The sequence below is a fragment of the Musa acuminata genome, chromosome BXJ1-2 (assembly GCF_036884655.1).
Source record: "Musa acuminata AAA Group cultivar baxijiao chromosome BXJ1-2, Cavendish_Baxijiao_AAA, whole genome shotgun sequence".
In the NCBI taxonomy this organism is placed as follows: domain Eukaryota; kingdom Viridiplantae; phylum Streptophyta; class Magnoliopsida; order Zingiberales; family Musaceae; genus Musa; species Musa acuminata.
The window spans coordinates 5,412,480-5,432,414 of NC_088328.1; the positions used below are offsets into that span (position 1 = coordinate 5,412,480).

The following is a 19,935-nucleotide window of genomic DNA, read 5'->3' on the forward strand; positions in this document are numbered from 1 at the left end:
AACTTTCCCATCCCGGGTTCCCCGGGTATGGGCGGTACCACCGCCTAGTGTCAGTCGACACTAACACTGTCCTGGGCGATACCACCTCCCAGACTGGCGGTACCACTGCCTAACATAGTCTCGAAGACTATGCCACGACGGTGAGACTTCTTGGGGCATTGTTTGGGCCTCTCATTGGGCCCAACACAGTCCTTACATGGGCCTAGCTAGCCCCTAATTGGGTTGGCCCAAATCCAAGCTCAATTACGTGCTAACTACAAAATTCTAAGACATTTGCTAAGCTAAATAAGTCCCTATTTCTTTTCTTCCGGCAATCTTCCAGCGAACTTCCGACGATCTCTCGGCAATGTTCCGGCGGACTCCCAGCAAGCTCTTGGACTTCACAACGATCTTCTTGGCGAGTTCCGACGAGCTTCTCTGGCAAGCTCCGAGACTTCTCGGCTGGTTCCGCCAGAACTTCCGACGAACGTCCGGACTTCCGACGAACTCTCGACTCCCAACGAAGTCACGTCCTTGACTCTGGGACTTCATTTTGCTTCATGCCTTGCTATTGTAGTTAATCCTACACATGTAAAACATACTTCGATCTAGATAATTGATACTAAGCATTAATCAAGTTGTTCGGCATGTCATTTGTCCCTCGAAACTTCATCCGATTCTTTAATGCATCGTCCTCTCTTGCGGCCTATTGCCCAATCGACCAGTTGGCTCCGCAACTCCGATATCCTTGGTGCAATATCCTTTCTTCTTGGCCCGATGCCCGAATCCACGACTCGAAGCCTTTTGTCGATACGTCGACCGTTCCTCCGGCCCGATATCCAATCTTCTAACATGTTTTCCCTCGGCACAACATGATTTTTCCTGCTTTAATTGTCTCATCCTGATCGAAGCATCCTGCATCACTCAAAACGCAGATTAAAATATAAATAATTATCAATTGGTTTCATCATCAAAATTCGAGATTCAACAGAAACACTATTAAAGAAATACATAGTTGTCCTTGGAGCTTCTTCTCACATTGATTTGAGTATAAAAGAATAACTTATCATGCACCTAACAATATCTATAAAAGTACAATTATATCTTTCAACAATCATATTTTATTGTAAAACATCTGATAAATCATATACCTTATTTTTTCAAGAATCTAGTAAAAGAATTAGAATTATAATTAGATTCATCATAAATACTATAAAATTCATCACCCTTGTTAGATATGATGATCTTGACTTTTTTATCTAATTGTCTATCGACTTCATTTATGTATACATCAAGAGTGTGAACGGTCATATACTTTATATAAATTTTATATATATATATATATATATATATATATATATATAATCATATCTTAATAGGCTATTTATACAGTAATAAAATGTCTCTCTTTAATGAGACGAAAGCATAGAACGACCCATAGATATAAGCATGATTTCAAGGAGTTTATAAAACTATATTTTATTTTAATATTTACTTATAGGACCATTGTAAACTTAAGATTCATATTAATTCTATAAAGACTATTATATAGAATTCAAATATTAATTTTTATTGAATCACAGTAAGTTTACAACTACCAAAAGGAAAATAATATTTTAATAATTTTAGGTAAAAAATCCAAATTCCCAGAATTATAAGAACGTAGCATAGATCCTCAAGATCTATCAAATGAATCATCTTTAAATTTAAGCAATAAATATAAACTAATATCGTTTTTACTTTAAGATGATTCTCTATAATGATGAATATCTCGTTCTCTTTTAGTTTTATCCCCCTTCATTTTTTTATTTTAATAAATATCTATTATTGGTAATATATGTTGAAGCATTAAATTAATCTATCAAGTATTAGAAAAATAATTTCTGTAATATTTAATTTAAATCATATAAAGGTTATATTTATACCTTTTCATTTCAAATCAAATCTTATAGATTTTTTTCCTTTTTCACATAACTTTCTTTGCTACAGAAGTAACATTTTATTGTAAAGATATTCTTTTATGAGTTTATATAGTAATTATAAACTCAAGTGACATACGCTTTATCCTTAATTTAGTGTTACCTACTCCCTTAGTAGTACTCAAAATATTATGGGTCTTGAGCTTACAACTTTATCATTTATATTGACGATATAATCTTGAATTCCTCAAATACTATCATTTTAAGGTGTCCACTAATGACTTATCAGAAAATTTAAATTGATCCTTAGATATTCTTATGCGCTAGTTGTAAACTATACTGAAGTCTAAGTATCATAAAATTGAGTCTTTCATACCTTTCTTGATCGGTCACCTCAATTATCTATTCCATAAAACTTTCAGTAATTAAGTTTGTATTCTGTTCGATTAATCTGATCAAGATCTCATTCACTTAATACAACTTGCATATGCTCAAGCCATTTATTTCAAAAAATATATGGATATTTACAAAAATATAATAAAGGAAGTGCCACTATAATAATATAACATTAATGCTTTGAATTTTTAAAATATGAACTATTGATATTATCTATATTTCATCTTTGGGTGAAATATTTACATATCTAGTATTCACTCAAGATCATTTATAGAGGATTGATACTATCTTTGTGGAATAGTGTTGTTACCTTTGGGTATACAACCCTAAATTGGAAGGATATCCAAACCAGTATCATCCTACCCCATCACATAACTATTTGAAATATATTCTCCTTTGGAATTATCTAAATCTCCTAATTATATGTGTCATCGTGAATATTATTTTATTTAATATCATTTAGGATCAATTCCATAATGTATTTTATTAGATTATTGGTCCAGGTCACTTTGGTAGTTGGAAGACCAATACAAGAAGATAAAATGCAATCTAAAAATATCCCATGAATGATAAGAACTTTATTGTAATTCATATCTAATACGCCTATCATCCCAAGCTATTTTGGTAACTATTGGTCAGATAAAACTTGAGAAGATAAATTATAAATAATATTCACCAAATTTATTTATCCTGATTCATGTTGCCATTGTGAATATTATTTTATTTAATATTATTTATGACTAATTTCATAATGTATTTTATAAATTATTAGTCCAAATCACTTTTATGGCTGTAGGACCAATACAAAAATATAAAATACAATCTAAAATGTCTTATAAATAAAAAGATATTTATTGTAATTCGTATCTCGTAAGTCTACCATCCGAGGCTACTTTGGCAGCTATCGATCAGATAAAACTTATGAAGATAAATTACAAATAATATTCATAAATTTATTTATCTTGATTAAGTAGTTCAATAATAAAATAATAACTATAATAATTATTAAATATTGATCAGTATAAAGAAAACTCATATGATAATATATAAATCATGAAGAGCTTTTATGTGAAAGATAACTATCATTTCACAATTTCATATATACACATGTGAACCAAATAAATATCTAAGAACAATAATTAGATTTTATTTACTACATGCAATTAATAAATCATATGAGAAAACTATAAAAGTAAACTATAATATAATTTTTTTAATAAAAAAATAAATCCAATAAAAAATATAATCATGATCAAATTCAATCATAATTATAATAAATCATATTTATCACTTTTATAATTAAGAATATAAATTATAATTCTTAATTTCATAAGGGTAAAATTGTAAATATATTGACAAGACATAAATTTGAATTATGAAATTGTAAAGGGTAAAACTATAATTTGATAAAAAAAACCTAGCCTTAAGGGCAAAACTATACATATGTCAAAACCCTAGCTGCGCCGCCGTCACCTGCACGTGAGACGTTGCCTCTACTCGCGCGCGACCGTTGTGGCAGTTGGCCGCCGCCTTGGTGCAGACTGGCAGCACGCGACCGCTGCCGGTGCGCGGCTGCCACTGCCGCCTGCGCGTGTGGCCTGTGCACGCGCGCCACCGCTGCTGCTTGGGTGCGACCTACCTACCCACGACCGCTGCCGCTACCTGAGCGCGACCACAACCGTTCCTACCATGTGCGACCTATGCTCGCCTTGGCACTCACTAGTTGCGCGCGACTCCTACCTGCGTGCGATCGCCGCCGCATGCATTGCAGTGCGCACGTTGCCCAACCCAACCGCTGCGACGCGCACGTTGCGTGGTGCAACCACCGTTCGCAAGCAGACCTATGCCCGCACGCGACCGTGATGTGCCGCTGCAGGGTGGTACATGGCCCTTCAGCGGCTTTCATTGTTCACAATTAGCAATAGAGCAAAACATATCAATAATATCCAATAAATCATTTATGCATCGTAAACAAAAATAATAGATCTAATATATTTAATCTCAAGAACCTAGGCTCTGATACCAATTGTTAGTATAAAATCTATAATCATGCTATCTGTAATGTGGAAAAACTTTTATGCCAAGATTGAAATCAAATAAAATTAGATCTAACAATATTACGACGCGTACCTTTCATTGTTGTTTAGAAGAATAAATCTTATCTGATCAGAATATCAATATGCAAGGAGAACTAGATCCTTCTCCTCTCTTTCTATTTTTTCACAAGATCACATGGATTAGGCAGATTGAGAAAAAAACTTTAATCTATCAACTGTATTGAGATGCATTTTCTTTAACCCCTAGAGATTCTGTCTATTTATAAGTGAAAACAAAGGGTCTAGGATAAATTATTAGAAGAATTCCTCCCATCAAGGTTATCTCCTAAAAAATCCTACTTTAACATGAACTTCTTTTTATTAACCAATAACCATAATTAGAATCCAATCATATCTATAATATATCTTACCTAATTAAATAGGATCACATAATATAATAATTTTTATTTTCTATTTATAGAATATACAAACAAAGACTAATTTTCAGTAGAAAATAAAGGTCCAAGAAATTGAAGTAGAGCTTGTCAAACAATAAATCTAAACCAATTGTCACAACAAGGATTTAAAGTATCAAATTAGTATCTCACAACTAGTATCAAACATACACATCCATTCTTATTGATTCTATTTTTATGGTTACCTTTCAGGAATCACATACAGAGGTATAAAAGAAAAGTTGAAATTAGTTAAATGAAACCTACAATTGGTACAACACAAATATGGGGTTCTTGGTCTAAAGATTAGAACATTTACAGTGATGCAACAATCATCTTTGGAGCTGGTCCACTGCAGAATTGCTTGTAGTCGATGATGCTTGCGCCCTGCTACCATGTACCCCATTATCAACCGGTACAGGAGCTCCCCATTTTCCTTCAGACTCCAAAGGCTCGAATACTTTAACTGCTCCATCTGCCAAACCAACAGCAAACTGATTTGGCTCTTGTGGATGCACCGCAATGACAAGAGGGTACACTGGCAGGTTGCTGAAAAATGAAATTGCTTGTTTATCAGCAGTTGAGCTTTGCAATTCTACTGACACTCTAATAAAGACACTCGAGTTAGAGAGAACAGCAGCTGTTCCAACGATAAAAGATGGTAGGAGAAATACTGCTGTCTCAGGTGAAACTACAATTTTTCAAAAGAAAATTCTTTTGTTGCTGCAAGAAATTAAAAAAATGATACCAAAGTTAAACTACCTGCTTGCAGCAGCAGGAGTCATGTACGCCGATGGGGCAATTCGGCATCGCAATCGCAAGTTGTCAGCATCAAACACACCAATATTACCATCACAGAAGGAAGCATAAACAAGTTGACTGTTGCACGAGTATGATGCATATGATATAGGAGCAGATAGGGCATCTTGAGGAACCCACTGTATAATAAGAAAACATTCATCAGAAATAGTGGAGCACAACCATGGTGAAACAAATCTCACTATTATATATCACCTGTTGGATACGCTCAGTGTTGGAGGTATCATATATAGCTAGCTGTGTTTCATGGACTACAAACAAGCGACTTTGATCAGAATTAAACTGGACCCGGGTATCACTAGCTGGTGTCTTTCCAGTAGGCAATTGAATAGCCAGAGATTTCTTTTTCTCCCAGGTCTCCGTGTTCCATATGCAAAGCTGAAAAAAATAAGTCGTACCATCAAATATTCATGTTTAACAGAAAACCTATAAATTGCAAATATTAATGTCAGTCATCAGACTATTAAAACTATTCAACTGAATCTGGTAACAGGAAAATAAAACCATTTACAATGGCTCATAGGGCAACCAAAAGATAGAAATTTAAACTTAAATCATAGAGACTAGTGCCATAAAACAGGATCATGTGCCAGGCAAATTGTAGGTAATCAAGTTTCAGCAAACCTGAAACATACACAACTTAAGTGCCTAAACATCTAGTGAATATGATTAAATTTAGTTGATGGTTAGTAATATGGAGAAGATAATCTCATAGCATAATATGAAAAGTTCAAATTTAGAGAACTCAACAATATAATCTCATTGCATAACCATAACATGCTTCATGTATAATACCATAAAATGTAACATTGCCATTTTGATGCAAAGGTTTCTGCCTTCTATCTGCTCACTGTGAACTAGTTGAATCTTCTGTTAGAGAACATCTTAGTGGTATAATACCATAAAATGTTGCCCCTTGTACACATATTGCAACTAAAATCAGAGCAAATGGGTCATAACCTTAGTAGAAAACTAGAAGAATTACAATTTCAACCAACTTGAAATTTCTAAAATATGAATGGTTTTCTAGGCATGCATATACAGACAAGTTACCTATGAACGTTAACATAGATTAAGATTTGAAGATCTGACGTATGTAAGGAAACCAACAACCAATTTTCTTACTGACCTGTGCATCAGCACCTGAAGATACAAGGATACCAAGATTGTTTGAAAATGCTAACCCACTTATGCGCTTCTGGTGACCCTTCAGTTTTGTTTTGACCTGACAAAAATAGGCAAAACCAAGCCAGTATGAACAACAGCATCACAAATCAGCATAATTCAGCAGAGTTATTACCTCATCCACCCTAACATTGTATATGTGGATGGTTGAATCTTCCATTCCAATTGCTATAATGTTGTTGTCCTGTGGATGGAATGCTAAAAATGTCGAAGCTGGTGGGGGGGACATGAATGTTGTCATTACCTGCAAGGTACAAAAGTGCACACCTTTGACACAAAGAATTCAACACAAAATAAGTTACATTGGAGATAGGCACTGAGACTACCTTAAATGTCATCATATTAAACAAAGAAATTTTCCCGCCACATGCAGACATGACATATGAATCATTCTTTGAAAGCGCAATACAAGGGACTGCCTCTTCAGAGTTTGTATCTGATGCATCATTAGTCATAAGAAGACCACTGTTTGGTTGCCAATGTTGTGGAACAACACTGGCAGTGGCCTTTAAAAGCACACCAATTTAAATAATCCTTCCTCATCAAGCATCTTAAAAGAAATGTACACAACAAATATAAAAGAATACCTTGCCACTGGGGTTTTGTTCATTGCGGCTCCACTTCCACAGTCTCTGAATAGCATTAGACCCCAAAGCTAATAAGCCAACACCAGAATTTGTGTAAAGAAGCCTTGCAACCTGTGTTTTATTATTGATTGCAAACCCTTTAACTTCCAGAATATATAACACTACCAGCATTAATTACAAAACGAACTCAGTGCTTGCACCTTGCAGGCAGAATCAGTATCTGGCATGCTAGCAACTCGGCATTGTTTTGCATTCAAAATTTCAGCCAACTCCCATGACTTCATCTTATCCTGCAACTCTTCTGAAATTTTTGGCTTATTATCTACATTCCTAGGAGTTGGATCACCCCCACTCTGCAACAAAACCCAATCTAATAACATAAGGAAAAGACTAAACTGAATCCTACTCCACATCTAGGCAGAATGTAGGTGAAGCCAAGTTAATTCTAAGTCAAGAACTTGAGAATCAACAGGGAGTTACTGACCATAAAGCCAAGCCCTTAACAGATACTAAAAGCATTATGCTTAAGTGTTGTTTAATATTGCTGCAAATTTACTATTGGATACACAAGTACACAAATAGGAAGTCTAAAATTATGGGGCATCAAGATAAGACAATCTGGAAGAATCGAAATCTCTTTAAATGAAAGCATCAATTACTTGCTGGATGCTGTGAGTGTCATGACCCTACCTGATGGATAGCTAACTCATCAACTTCGTTGAGCCTTAACTACTAAGATTAACAGTACTACACTAATTAATTTCATTGAACTTAAACCAATAAAATTTTAGTAGCATACTCAATCAAACTCTTATAAGTTACTTTGTCTTAGCCAATTTCTGATGTGGAACTAAATTGGGATTATTTATGATCTCCCCACTTAAAGTCTCAACATCCTCAGCAATGCCTATAATCAAACCCTAGCATGGTGCATGTGAGGCTTAGATCAGTGGTAGCTCCATGTTGTGATGTGCTCTAGAGCCCCTTCAATGGGTAATACTTTCCTACTTGATCTTCTCACCATGCTCTAGTATTCGATCATCTCAATTCGAGTATTAATTTAATTAAGTTCTAAACCACTGACTCAAAATGTTAAGTATTAACAATCTAGTGTTATTCAATGTGAGAATAAAACCAGGGGTGTTAAAGCAAAAATATACAAGCATAAAGATACATATATAAGCATATACATGGAACAAAATGATATAGTATATTTGGTTTTCCTTTATAATTATGAGTTTGTCCAGTAGTCAAGTCCAATATTTTCAAGGAGGAATTGGTAAAAAAATTCATAATGCTACACATATGTTTATTCAAGAAAATAATAAACAGCACAATTTCTCCATTTACTCCAAAAAATAGCAGAAAAGGAAAAAGCACTATGCCCGTGAGGCCCTAAAAAATATACTCTTTTATGGAACATACAAGAATAATAGAGGGCTTTGCAGGAGAATTTCTGTCCAAACGGTCCACAATGCTGATGTTTGGTGAGATATTTGCCACCACAGGTGAACATGAAACCTGATTATGAAATATGAACTGCTAAGAAAGCCGGTATGTATATTCATTTTGAAAAGGGAGGTTCTCACCTTGATAGGAGAAGGTTCATGTTGAGCTCTAAATGGTTCCAAGGAGCGACTTCCAAAGGATCGTAAGATCCTAAGACCATCTGCATTAGCTAGTATCTTAAAGCCATTATCTACAGTTGTAACAGCAAGAAGATTTCCTTCCTTGTTAAATCTCAATCGTGGACGACTCTGAATTAATTGATATGCCCATGTCAAACAATAAAATAAAAGTACTTCCAATTCTTTACTACATACAATATACTTACAGGAAGTCCACCATCAGCTTCAGTGCTTGTAAGCATGTTAATGTTGTCTACATCCCAAAATTTTATTAAATTATCTTCTCCAGCAGCCAAAAAATGATTTTGTGCAGTATCAAACTGCACAACAACAGTGGACTTCTTCCGGAAGCCAGTGTATTGCCTCTTTATGGATCCTTCACTTTCATTCCACTCAACAAGAAAACAGTCTCCATCTTTGCTAGTTCCACATGAGAACAATCTGCATTTTAACCAATAGACAGTTAATGGCCAATAGACATACATATGTATGTATGTACACACACACACACACACACACATACATATATGTGTGTATGCATGCATACATACATATGTACACATATATATCTTCAGTATTAATCATCTTACCGACTTCCATCAGCACTATAAAGCATTGTGGTACTCCAACGCCCAGGAGCATCATAGTCAACTCTGGATCCTATATTGTCATACAGCCATGCTTTTATTTTTCCATCAAGGGAAGTTGAGAAGATAAACTACAAATGCAAAACAGTTTAAAGTTATCACAAGGATGAAACTAGAGATATTAGCAAAAAGTTCAAGTGAATGACCACAGCTGTAAAGTTTGATACTACAAAAATTGACTAAGAACAGTCCACAGTACAGAGGAATACTTTAAGAAAAATGCTGCTAGGTAAACATGAACCAGTATTAACATACCTGAATATTTTCTTTGCGGTGGGGGCAAATAGAATAGACAGGTGCCTCATGTCCTTCAAAGACAAAAAGCCTTTGACCATTTAAATCCCACACCTACAGATGTGCATGATCTCTATGAAAACCATTGAAAGGAACAACACCAAAAAATAAAAGAGAACAACATTTGACTGTTTACACCTTTATAAGCTTATCATCTCCACAAGTGACCACGCAAAGTTGTTTACTTGGATGAGAGAATGCTATGTCATTGACTCCTCCAACATGAGCATCAATCTGTTAAAAAAAAGCAAAGTATTTAGCCACTGATACATCTAATGTAAGAAGAAATCAAAATGTTTCACAAGACCTCGATAACTTGGCAGAGATCATTTGGTGCCTGATATCCATGTAAATGAATCAAGTGTTTCGTGAATGCAATCCCTGTATATACAACTCAAATCTAAGCAAATTAAATAAATGATTGGATCTTATCCAAGAAAAGAAAATACCAATCAAATTTCCATCTGGACTCCAAATAACTCGGGTAATTGATATAGAAGAGTCTTTGACAATGGCACTCTGTAAAATGTGTAACACATATCAAGCAAATTGAGTTGGAAAGAGAGATACCAGTATCAGAATTGTCTATTACTCAGGCAGTAGAAAATAAATGATGTGCATCATCTAGAGAAAAATGTTTACTTGGCAGAAAGTTATAAGACATGTTCAGGCAATAAAATCAGAGAAAATTATAATATTGCGCATACATGGACCAGTAAAATATCTAAAGAACTTGCACCTTACAGATCAGCATACTGACAAACTCATGGACATTAGTACAAAACCATTTATCAATCCTATTGAACTTTTTGGCATGGTCTACTAAAAAGCATAGACCTGCAAAGCAATTCAAAAATGCCAAGTTCTTCTCTTGTTTGATATTTGAAGTCATCAAAAAGCAAAATACTGCCCTAAAGAAAGGGCAAGGATGCATACAAAGAAATTATTAACAAATACTTCAGCCAAAAGTCGGCTCAGACATAAGGAACACAACTTTCCAACCTCAAATAGAGGTACAAGGACCTTGGAGACCAACAAGCAAATATAATTAAATTCTAAAAAGCATCGAATGGTGACAACATATACAAAGACAAAAAGGTTGAGCAAAGGTCTACAGTTTGGAAAGATATGAGAGAAAGACGAAGGTGCCAGCTAGCTTAACTGATAAAGACATTGACAGTTTATCGTAAGGTTCTGGGATCGAATCCCCATTTGCCACTTACCCTTTGCCCCAAAAAAGAAAAGGGACAACAAATCAAGGCCACCTGGAACAGAACGAATAGTAAAGGCAATCACAACTTGGAGCTGAAGTATTCGGTAAGGCTGTATGCACCATTACATGTTAACCCATGCACACCAGCATGGTGCACTTTGCTGGTTAATGTAGACTGTGTTAGCATTACACTGACACTCTTTATGGCCACCATGCCCATACTAACCATGCCAGCATTTAACTACAATGATGATAACATTGTGATTTTAAAATGCATTTCAATAAGCCTCCATTAATTGTTTTAGTCAACAAGATCACGCACTGATATCAAGCGGTGAGTCACAAATCAACCATTAATAGATACTCCAACTACTTGACCCTAGACAAAACACAGCAGCATTATGAGGTCAGCAACATTTGATCTTGCCTAGCATTTAGCTATGCTAAATAAGGGCAAACCCAGCACACAAGGATCCCACTGATGCAGATTTGGGGGAAGATCAATGTCCATAGTCGTAATTCTATATTTAGAGAGACTGTTTTTGAAACTTGAACCCAAGCCTCTCAGGTCATAAACGAGCAACCTTACCGTTATACCAAAGCTCACAAACATTTAACTCCGCTCCAAAAATTACCTCCAATTATCCAAGGGTAATAATACTTCTTATTTCTAACTATATCTTCTATGGTATTCCCCTTCGATTCAGCATCTGATCCAAATTGATCTACCACTAGTTCAGTGTGCACTTAATTAGTTTCTATTGACATGTTAAACTTCCTATACTATTATCTTATTTTATCCTCATATGATGTTACCGTATTTATAATAAAAATTTTCCTTGCTAATGCCATTGTCACTATGCACTAATCCTAATCACCAAACATATGGCACAATAACCGCATCAAGAGAATTATAGCTTATTCTTTTATGTCTGCACTTCAATTGAAATAGTATATTAAGGCCAGAGTGCATTTAAGAACACAATAACACATAGCAAGAGAGACTATGAAAGCACCACATGCTATGTTCTTGTACTTATACCATCACATGGAATATATCACTGACAGTTTGCAAGTTGAATTAAAGAAATACAGGAGTGAGTTCTTCTTTAGACCTGGAATTGCGGTGAACAAGCAGCCATTTCCCATACTCTGAACTGCTTTGACACCAGCTTTTCTCTGAGACCAATCTCCCATAGTGTGATTTCACCATTTACAGATCCCACTGGAAAATAAAAGGATAAGATTGAAAATATCTAACCAACGTGGAATAAGTTCCCCATCCCCCAGGATACAATCAAAGAATGGAGTCATACCAAGAAGTACTGTGTGATGAGAAGGATGAAAATCCATGCTAGTCACATTGGATCCCTGTGTCAAGGAGCAAGCTACAACTCTTGGCAGGTCATCCAATGACCATGTAACTTGTGGAAGAGCAGCAGGATATGTGACCTGCATAGGGAAAACACCATTACTTGTAAAATCAATGAGAACACATCCAGTACAAATTACACTTGAACATTGCAAACTTGCAACATTGATATTTGAAATTTCATCATGCCTCATCGACTGGATGTGAACCAGGCCGCAGACGCTTCATCAGCTGCTCAGATTCCACATTTTGATAGTCTGACATGCTGATGGTATTTGGAGGAGTTCTTGGGCGTTTCATGATAGAAACTGGTAGATAAAGAGAGAAGTTACAACAAAATTAGCTTTTCTCATATTCACCTTTATTTTCTGGCAGCAAATAGTTTTAGCATATTAACCAGAACATGCAACTGTAAATAATATTGACAAAGGGATGGACAAATAAACTCATAATCGTAAATACAATTTCTACAGAACATAAAGAATCCAAGAAATCACAGGAAAATTGAATAGAAAGTTCTGTACTCGTGTTCTTTGCAAAGTGAACCCCTCTATGACTCAGTTGCCTTCATAAGTTCTTGACCTTTCTTGAAATACCCTCATACTCCCTTCTGTCCAATGCTGATTTGAAGCCCAGTTGCCATATAACTTAAATGAGAAGCCTAAGTTGGCAACTTCAGTTTCTCAAACTCATGCCTAAGGATCAACTAGCATCCCAAATGGATGACATGGAAAAAATAAAAATCCAGGAAGGCACCATGAGTGTCAAATCATCATTTTCATCAAATTTGTTATGACCTCAGAGTCCCAAAAGGATGACATGGAAAAAATAAAAATCCAGGAAGGCACCATGAGTGTCAAATCATAATTTTCATCAAAATCGTTATGACCTCTGAGTGCCAAGTCAATATCTCCATCGACATATGCTGACAGGACAGGAAATGATATAAGGCTGTTTCACAGAAGATAGAGCAATTAAAGATCAATTCAGGACAGGAAGTGGAAGGTTGTCCATCTGTTTTTTCCACAAAAAAGGAACTAGTTGAATAATGTTGATTGGCATTTGACAAGGGGTTAATATTTCATCAGATCTTATACAAAGATGAGGACAACTATAAAGTTAAACCTTGATTCAGTGGAACAGGTATTGATGATGCTGTAACGACAGCAGACTGGACAGAGGATGAAGCAGCAGCATTAGCCATCCAACCAGCTAAAGCACTAGCATTTGAAGCTGCCTGAGGTGGAAACGGCTGGAGGATAAGAACAAACAAAATGCTCAATTTCCCATTCCTCAAATGAAGCTCATCATAAAGGACAACACATCATCCAACATACCCCATGAGCCCCAAGTGGTGTATATGTACCAGCAGCTTTTGGTGCAGCTGCAAGCGGAACAGGTACCGGTGAAGCACGAGCTCCATTTGGAGGAGCACAAGTATGGTCTGTGAATAATGTCCTGATGTCAGGATTTGGCCTTGGATTCTTACACAGCTGATGCTGCCAGTTCAAGCTGTAATGCAATGCTACCACAAGTTAGCAACCAACCATTTAATAAGGGTTCATGCATATCTACGCTAATGACAAAAAAACTGCTCTTTAGCCCTAAATAACTAGTTTAGAAGAGTAATAGACCAGGTAAAGAGAATTCCATTGTCAATATTTCTACCTTTGGTTAATCAGAGTTCGCAACCGTGAAGCTTTAAGAGTAGGAAAAACTAGCTTCTCCCTAAAGAGAGGATTTGCTTCAATTAGCTTCTTCAGTTCTATAAGCATGATACTTCGGGCAGACTTAGTATCACCATATTTAGATAACTGTTCATTTTCCCTGAGAGATAAAATGAAGAATTGGTCAAACATTTTTGGAGCAAACGTAGCAAAAATTGACATAACCAAAAGTTGACAATCACATAATTATATCACACAATGAAAAAGCCTTTATTAAAAAGCATATCTGAATAAAGTGAGGGGAAATATGTAAAAACTATATGAATATACCAGGTTAAGGAACCAGCCAACAGAAGGCTTCAGAACAAATGCCTCAAATAACCAGAAAATTTAACAAAAAAAAAAAACAATAATCTTCTATTCAGGAACACGAATATTACAACTCTCGACCAGCATACAGCCCCACCCAGGGTCTAAAGTTTCAATTCAATTTTTCTTTTCAACAGTTTTGGCAATTCCATGTTATGCTTCCAATCTGATTTCTACCATTATGCTTTTAATCCAGCCCCACCCAGCCCCACCCCCAATTTAGTTTGTACTAAAGTTATATATCAGATTGATTTCCTAGAATGAAATAGATATACCAATAAACTTCTTTTGTTTTTGTAACTATACTTGCAATTTACCAATAAGCTGCCTTTGTTTTAATAACCACATCAAAATAGTAAACACACATTCTTCACAATGCACACAATCAGTCTTCTAACTGATTGTCTCTTCACTTGCAAGCTCCTCATAATTGAGATGCACCTTCTCCTCTTCAGTGTTTAGATTCATCTACGGGTCCATAGAAAAGTTAGCCAATAGCTCAAATACTCTCTCAAATAAAAAAAATTGATATGCATCATAATTGCATGGTTAGTTATATGTTGATGAGAATAAGTTCAAATTTTCAGTTTCAGCTCATGTTGCCCGTATGCAATCAGAATATAGAACCTATTGAGCCAAGTGATAATCAAATCTCACAAAGAGATGAAGTCGGAAAAGGTATTCCTAACCTTTTTATCCAAATGTCGGTTTTTACCTGTATTCTGCAAGTAGTTTTTGCGTTTTTTTCAAATCTTTTTCTTGTTCTACCATGTATAAATCCTTAATCGAACAGATATACTTTGAGGAAAGGTCAACCACCTAAAATTTTCAAGGGTGAGAAGCTGAGTAATCTCTTTATACAACTCCTCATTAAATGTCGAGAAAACCTTGAGATCCTTTATTAGTATTTCAACTGCCGTTGCCCTGTCATGCCTGAGAACAGAACAATTTTGAAACATCAGATAGGTCAAAGATGCAACCTTTTATCTATATGTACTATACATCAATCGAAACTAAAGGAAACAGGGAAAAGAGAAGCCAAAGACAAACCTGTCAAGCGCCTCCAAATACTTCTGTTTCCTAATCTCGAAGAAAATCTTCATCGAGTACCGATTATCATCAACCTTAGTGAACCCCGATAGATACTTCTCCACCTCATCCCACTCTCCCGCCTGTGCCTTCTCCTCAAAGTATTTCATATTAAAGAAAAACCCCGATTCCTGCTCTAGCCTGCCATCAAACCGCAGAAACACGAAACTTTCAAACCAAAACCAACCGAAACAAAACCGAGCAGCCAAGCATGCAAGAAACTCACTTGTGGAACGATTCCTTGAACTTCTCCTCATCCAGGAACTGGAGTATGAGGAACACCAGCTCCCGGCTTAGCGATGACATACCAGTGATCAGAGCTCAAACCAGGGCGAGGAAGTCCGACAAAGAGATCGAATTGGAGCTGGAGTAGTGGCGGAGAGCAGGGGCACCACGAATTCGAGGGAGGCGTCGTCGAAATCAAGCAGCGCGCGCGAGAATTCAAAGCGGTAGGGGAATGTCTAGGGTTTGGCGACCCATCCGAGTTCCTCCCTTTCCTCGATGCGGTTTTGCAGTCCTCCCGGACTTTTCCACCGACTTATCACCGATAAGTCCGCTCACCAATGCCAGAAGTACGTCAACCTATCAGATAAGCAGAGGTAGTTAACGGACGTTGGTTTTCGCGGAATCGAAAGCTTGGAGTTCAAATCGGGTGGATATTCTTCGTAACGTCCGCCAAAGGAGAGATGACGTGTTCCTAGTGCGCGAGATAGCGTCGTTCTCGCGATATTTTTCGTGCAGGCTTCTCTTTGAACGTTTGTTTGTGGATAAGGCGTGATGGACACGTTTCATAAGGCAAGTTGTAGATTGACTATTACATTTGTGTGTGGTATTTAGCCAACGACGAATATTAAAATAAATTAGATAAAATTAATGATCGCTTTTCTTAAAAAAGTTTTTTTTTAGTTTTGTTCAAAAGTATTATCATTTTATTTTTTTAAATAGTACTTTTAATGTTAAAAATATATAATTTTTTTAAAAAAATTAATAGTATTACTTTTTTCATGTTTTAGCCGCATCAGTTTATAGGGTGTACCAATTTAAGTGGATAGAAAAATACTACAAAGGGATTATTCATATATAAAAATATTATAAAGGATCACTTCTCGTATTCTTGTCATTAGTTTTACTCTATATCATGCCAATAAATGTAATATGACATAATTTATACTTATGTGTTTCATACAAATCATAAAGAATCCTTTGGGTTATTTTGAATCATTTAGGGTAATATGACATAATTTATTCTGATGTGTTCTTATACAGAATATATTGTAAAGTGAACAACAAAATGAAACTACGAAGGAGTTATTTCTCACATTCTTATTATTTATTTCACTTCATACCATGTCAACAAATGCAATATGACATAATTTGCTCTTAATATTTTTCGTACAAGTCATTAATGATCATTTAATATGTTTAAAAATATTATTATTGTTAGGATCAAGTTGGCACTAAAAGGGGGGAGTGAATTAGTACTTATGATAAAAATTTCATCGATTCGAAAAACTTCAATAATTTTGAAAAGCTTGATTCGATTAAACCTGTATCGGAATTGATATCGAAAGTGTGTTTGACTTGAAGTAAATATAATAAGTAATTAAAAACAGAGAACAATAGTGTTAGGATTAAGAGCACTAAGGAGGGGGGGTGGGGGGGTGAATTAGTGTAGCGGAAAACTTTCGACGATTTAAAACGACGTTCATACGATAAAAGCGATTTCGGTAGGAAAGCCGATTCAGAAGTTGCTTTAACTTAGATTAGGCAAAGTGCAGTTAAAGTAAAGCTATGGAGGCAGTTTGCAGTTAAGATAGAGAACATAAAGTAAATGCAAACCGAGATTTAGAGTGGTTCGGTCAATCTTGACCTACATCCACTTTTGGCTTCCTCCCCCGATGAGGTCACCAACATCCACTAGAGGCCTTTCTTCAATAGGCAAAGGCCAACCACCCTTTTATGGTTTCACTCCTTTTGACGGGCTTAGGAGACAACCTTTACAGAATTTTCTCTCCTCTCTTGAAAGATCAAAATTTGGAAGAAAAGAGAGAGGAGAACTTCTAGCCTTTACAACACTTTTGAGCTCTAAAAATCATAGAGAAAGATTGGATTTTCGGTGCCCTTTCATGCAGGAAAGGGTGGGGTATATATAAGCCTCAAACTGGTTTGAATTTGGAGCTCAAAAATATCTTTTTTCGGATTTTCGGGGTCTTGGCGGTACTACCTCCTAACTAGGGCGGTACAACCGCTTGGCAGCTCGGAGACTGAGCCTCTTGGCGGTGCCACCGCTTGACAGGGGCGATTGCACCGCCTAGTCTCACTCGGAGACTGAGCCCAGGCGGTGCCACCGCTTGACTGGGGCGGTTGCACCACCCATTATCGCTCGGAGATTGAGCCCAAGCGGTGCCACCGCCTAACCTAGGCGGTTGTGTTAGGACACTAGCTAGGAGAGTCCTAATTGAGAGGGACATTCATGTAAAACTGTTAGGACTTTAGCTAGGAGAGTCCTAATTGAGAGGGACATTCTGTTAAGACTCTAGCTAGGAGAGTCCTAATTGAGAGGGACATTCTGTTAGGACTCTAGTTAGGAGAGTCCTAATTGAGAGGGACATTCATGTAGGAGGTTTTTTCTTAGAGAAGAATTAGGAGTTGTAAGGGAATAGGAGTCTTGAGTAGGAGTTCTATTAGGAGTTGGTTAGAAGTAAGAGTCTTAAGTAGGAGTCATGTTAGAAGTTAGGGTTTAGAAGCCCTATAAATAGCCATGTATTCCTCCTTTTTTCATAAGCAATAGATGAAACTTTTCTACAGCCTTTGAGCAGCACTTGGAGGGAGGAACCCCTATAGAGTTCCAAGGAGGCCGATCCCCTAAAGAGATCAACCCCAAGTTTAGAATCTGCAAGGGTCCTAACACCTGGTATCAGAGCAGCGTTTTTGGCGTCTCGCTGCCCTTCCACAGCCATCCATCAACCCTCCACAACCATCCAAAGCAATTCCCACAATTGCTTAAAAGATCATCGCCGAATTCCGCCATCATCTCCACCACCACGGATCATCCTTTGATCTCCCCGTGAATTGCAACAGGTTCTGGTTTTCTACCTTACTGCTGTTGCAATTTAGTTATCTTTATTTTAAAATCCCAAAAAAATTATTTTTATATTGCTGCATAAACTTTTCGTCATAAAGTTTTCATCTCTACGACAAAAGATACATTGCAGAATTCCAATCGTATAGCACTATCTGTTTGATCTTGCTACTATATTTTTTCTATCCAAATCTCCATGAAATTTTATGACATCTTTGACACTTCCTAACAGCAGATTTCCCTTTGGTTTTGTCAAAAAATTCTCAAATTAACCATTGATATTTTACATCTAATCTACTATACTTGAAAATCTGCACCGTAAAATTTCAGTCGCATAGCACTGATTGTTTGATCTTGATACTATGTTGTTTCTATCCAAATCTCTACGAAATTTTTATGATAGCTTTGACACTTCCTAATAGTGGATTTCCCTTTGGTTTCATCAAAAAATTCTCAATATAAACTTCTGATCTTTTACGTCCAATCTGCTATACTTAAAAATCTATGCTGCAGAAAATTTCAACCGCATATTGTTGCCTTAACCCATCTATTTGCAATCTTTTTTGAATGAAATTTCTTATACACTTTATAGATCACCTTGGCTTCCATCTAAGATTGATCTATTGAGGAATTCATCTCTAAAACCGATTTTTGTGTTGCTATAAATTTTCATCATAAACTGCTGAAATTTTTCGACGAGAATTCTGCTATCGCAACTTGCACCAATTTCCTTGCTATTATACTGCCAAAATTTTCTTGATTAAGTTAGTCATCCTTGCTGTCATATAAACTGTGATTTTGCTATCAATTCTCTCAAGTTTTTGGTGGAAATTACGTCGAGAAACCGCTGTTTCTTCGACGACAATTCTGCTCTTACAAGACAGCACATACTTGCTGCAACTTCCACTGATTTCTCTCAAACCTTTGCTGCCATCTACCATAGATCCAAAACTTTCATCCACAGCCCTAAAACTTCACCAAACCACACCCACAAACTGCGCCCAAAACAGCCACAAAACAAGCCTAAATCGTAGGCTACATCCACCGATCCACCAACCCTTTCGACCATCACTTCTCTCAACCTATACATGCCTTTAACCTGACAACAAAAGAGAGATCTTAACATCATAGATTTGGAGGCATATACTATGGCATCTAAGGAGGCAATCGATGCTAAATTCGAAGCCTTGGAGGCGCG

The 19,935-nt window shown here is 36.4% G+C and overlaps 1 protein-coding gene across 2 annotated transcripts; it reads right to left on the reverse strand.

Moving 5' to 3' along the window:
• Window positions 1-4,941: 4,941 nt before the first annotated feature.
• LOC104000962 (protein TPR1) lies at window positions 4,942-16,217 on the reverse strand. 2 transcript variants are annotated; one of them, XM_009423134.3, is made up of 25 exons: window positions 15,882-16,217; window positions 15,617-15,796; window positions 15,386-15,499; window positions 14,199-14,357; window positions 13,868-14,042; window positions 13,656-13,782; window positions 12,720-12,838; window positions 12,475-12,610; window positions 12,274-12,383; window positions 10,395-10,464; window positions 10,253-10,326; window positions 10,084-10,179; window positions 9,907-9,999; window positions 9,595-9,722; window positions 9,211-9,445; window positions 8,966-9,133; window positions 8,802-8,897; window positions 7,577-7,729; window positions 7,377-7,487; window positions 7,116-7,295; window positions 6,905-7,033; window positions 6,734-6,829; window positions 5,800-5,982; window positions 5,548-5,723; window positions 4,942-5,334 (listed from the first exon to the last, which is right to left on the reverse strand). In XM_009423134.3, exons 1-25 carry the CDS (start codon window positions 15,959-15,961, stop codon window positions 5,118-5,120), a joined length of 3,405 nt encoding a protein of 1,134 aa, XP_009421409.2. In that variant the 5' UTR covers window positions 15,962-16,217; the 3' UTR covers window positions 4,942-5,117. The 2 variants fall into 2 exon arrangements, with proteins under 2 accessions (XP_009421409.2, XP_018678122.2); XM_018822577.2 differs by lacking the exons at window positions 15,617-15,796; window positions 15,882-16,217 and having other exon boundaries at window positions 15,282-15,420.
• Window positions 16,218-19,935: the final 3,718 nt, after the last annotated feature.

Coding starts and splice junctions, on each gene's coding strand:
- LOC104000962 (XM_009423134.3), bottom strand. CDS start 15,961: ATGTCATCGCTAAGCCGGGAGCTGGTGTTCCTCATACTCCAGTTCCTG. Junction 12,839..13,655: donor ACCTGTTCCACTGAATCAAG/GTTTAACTTTAT, acceptor TTTATCTACCAG/TTTCTATCATGAAACGCCCA. Junction 12,384..12,474: donor TCATCACACAGTACTTCTTG/GTATGACTCCAT, acceptor TTTATTTTCCAG/TGGGATCTGTAAATGGTGAA.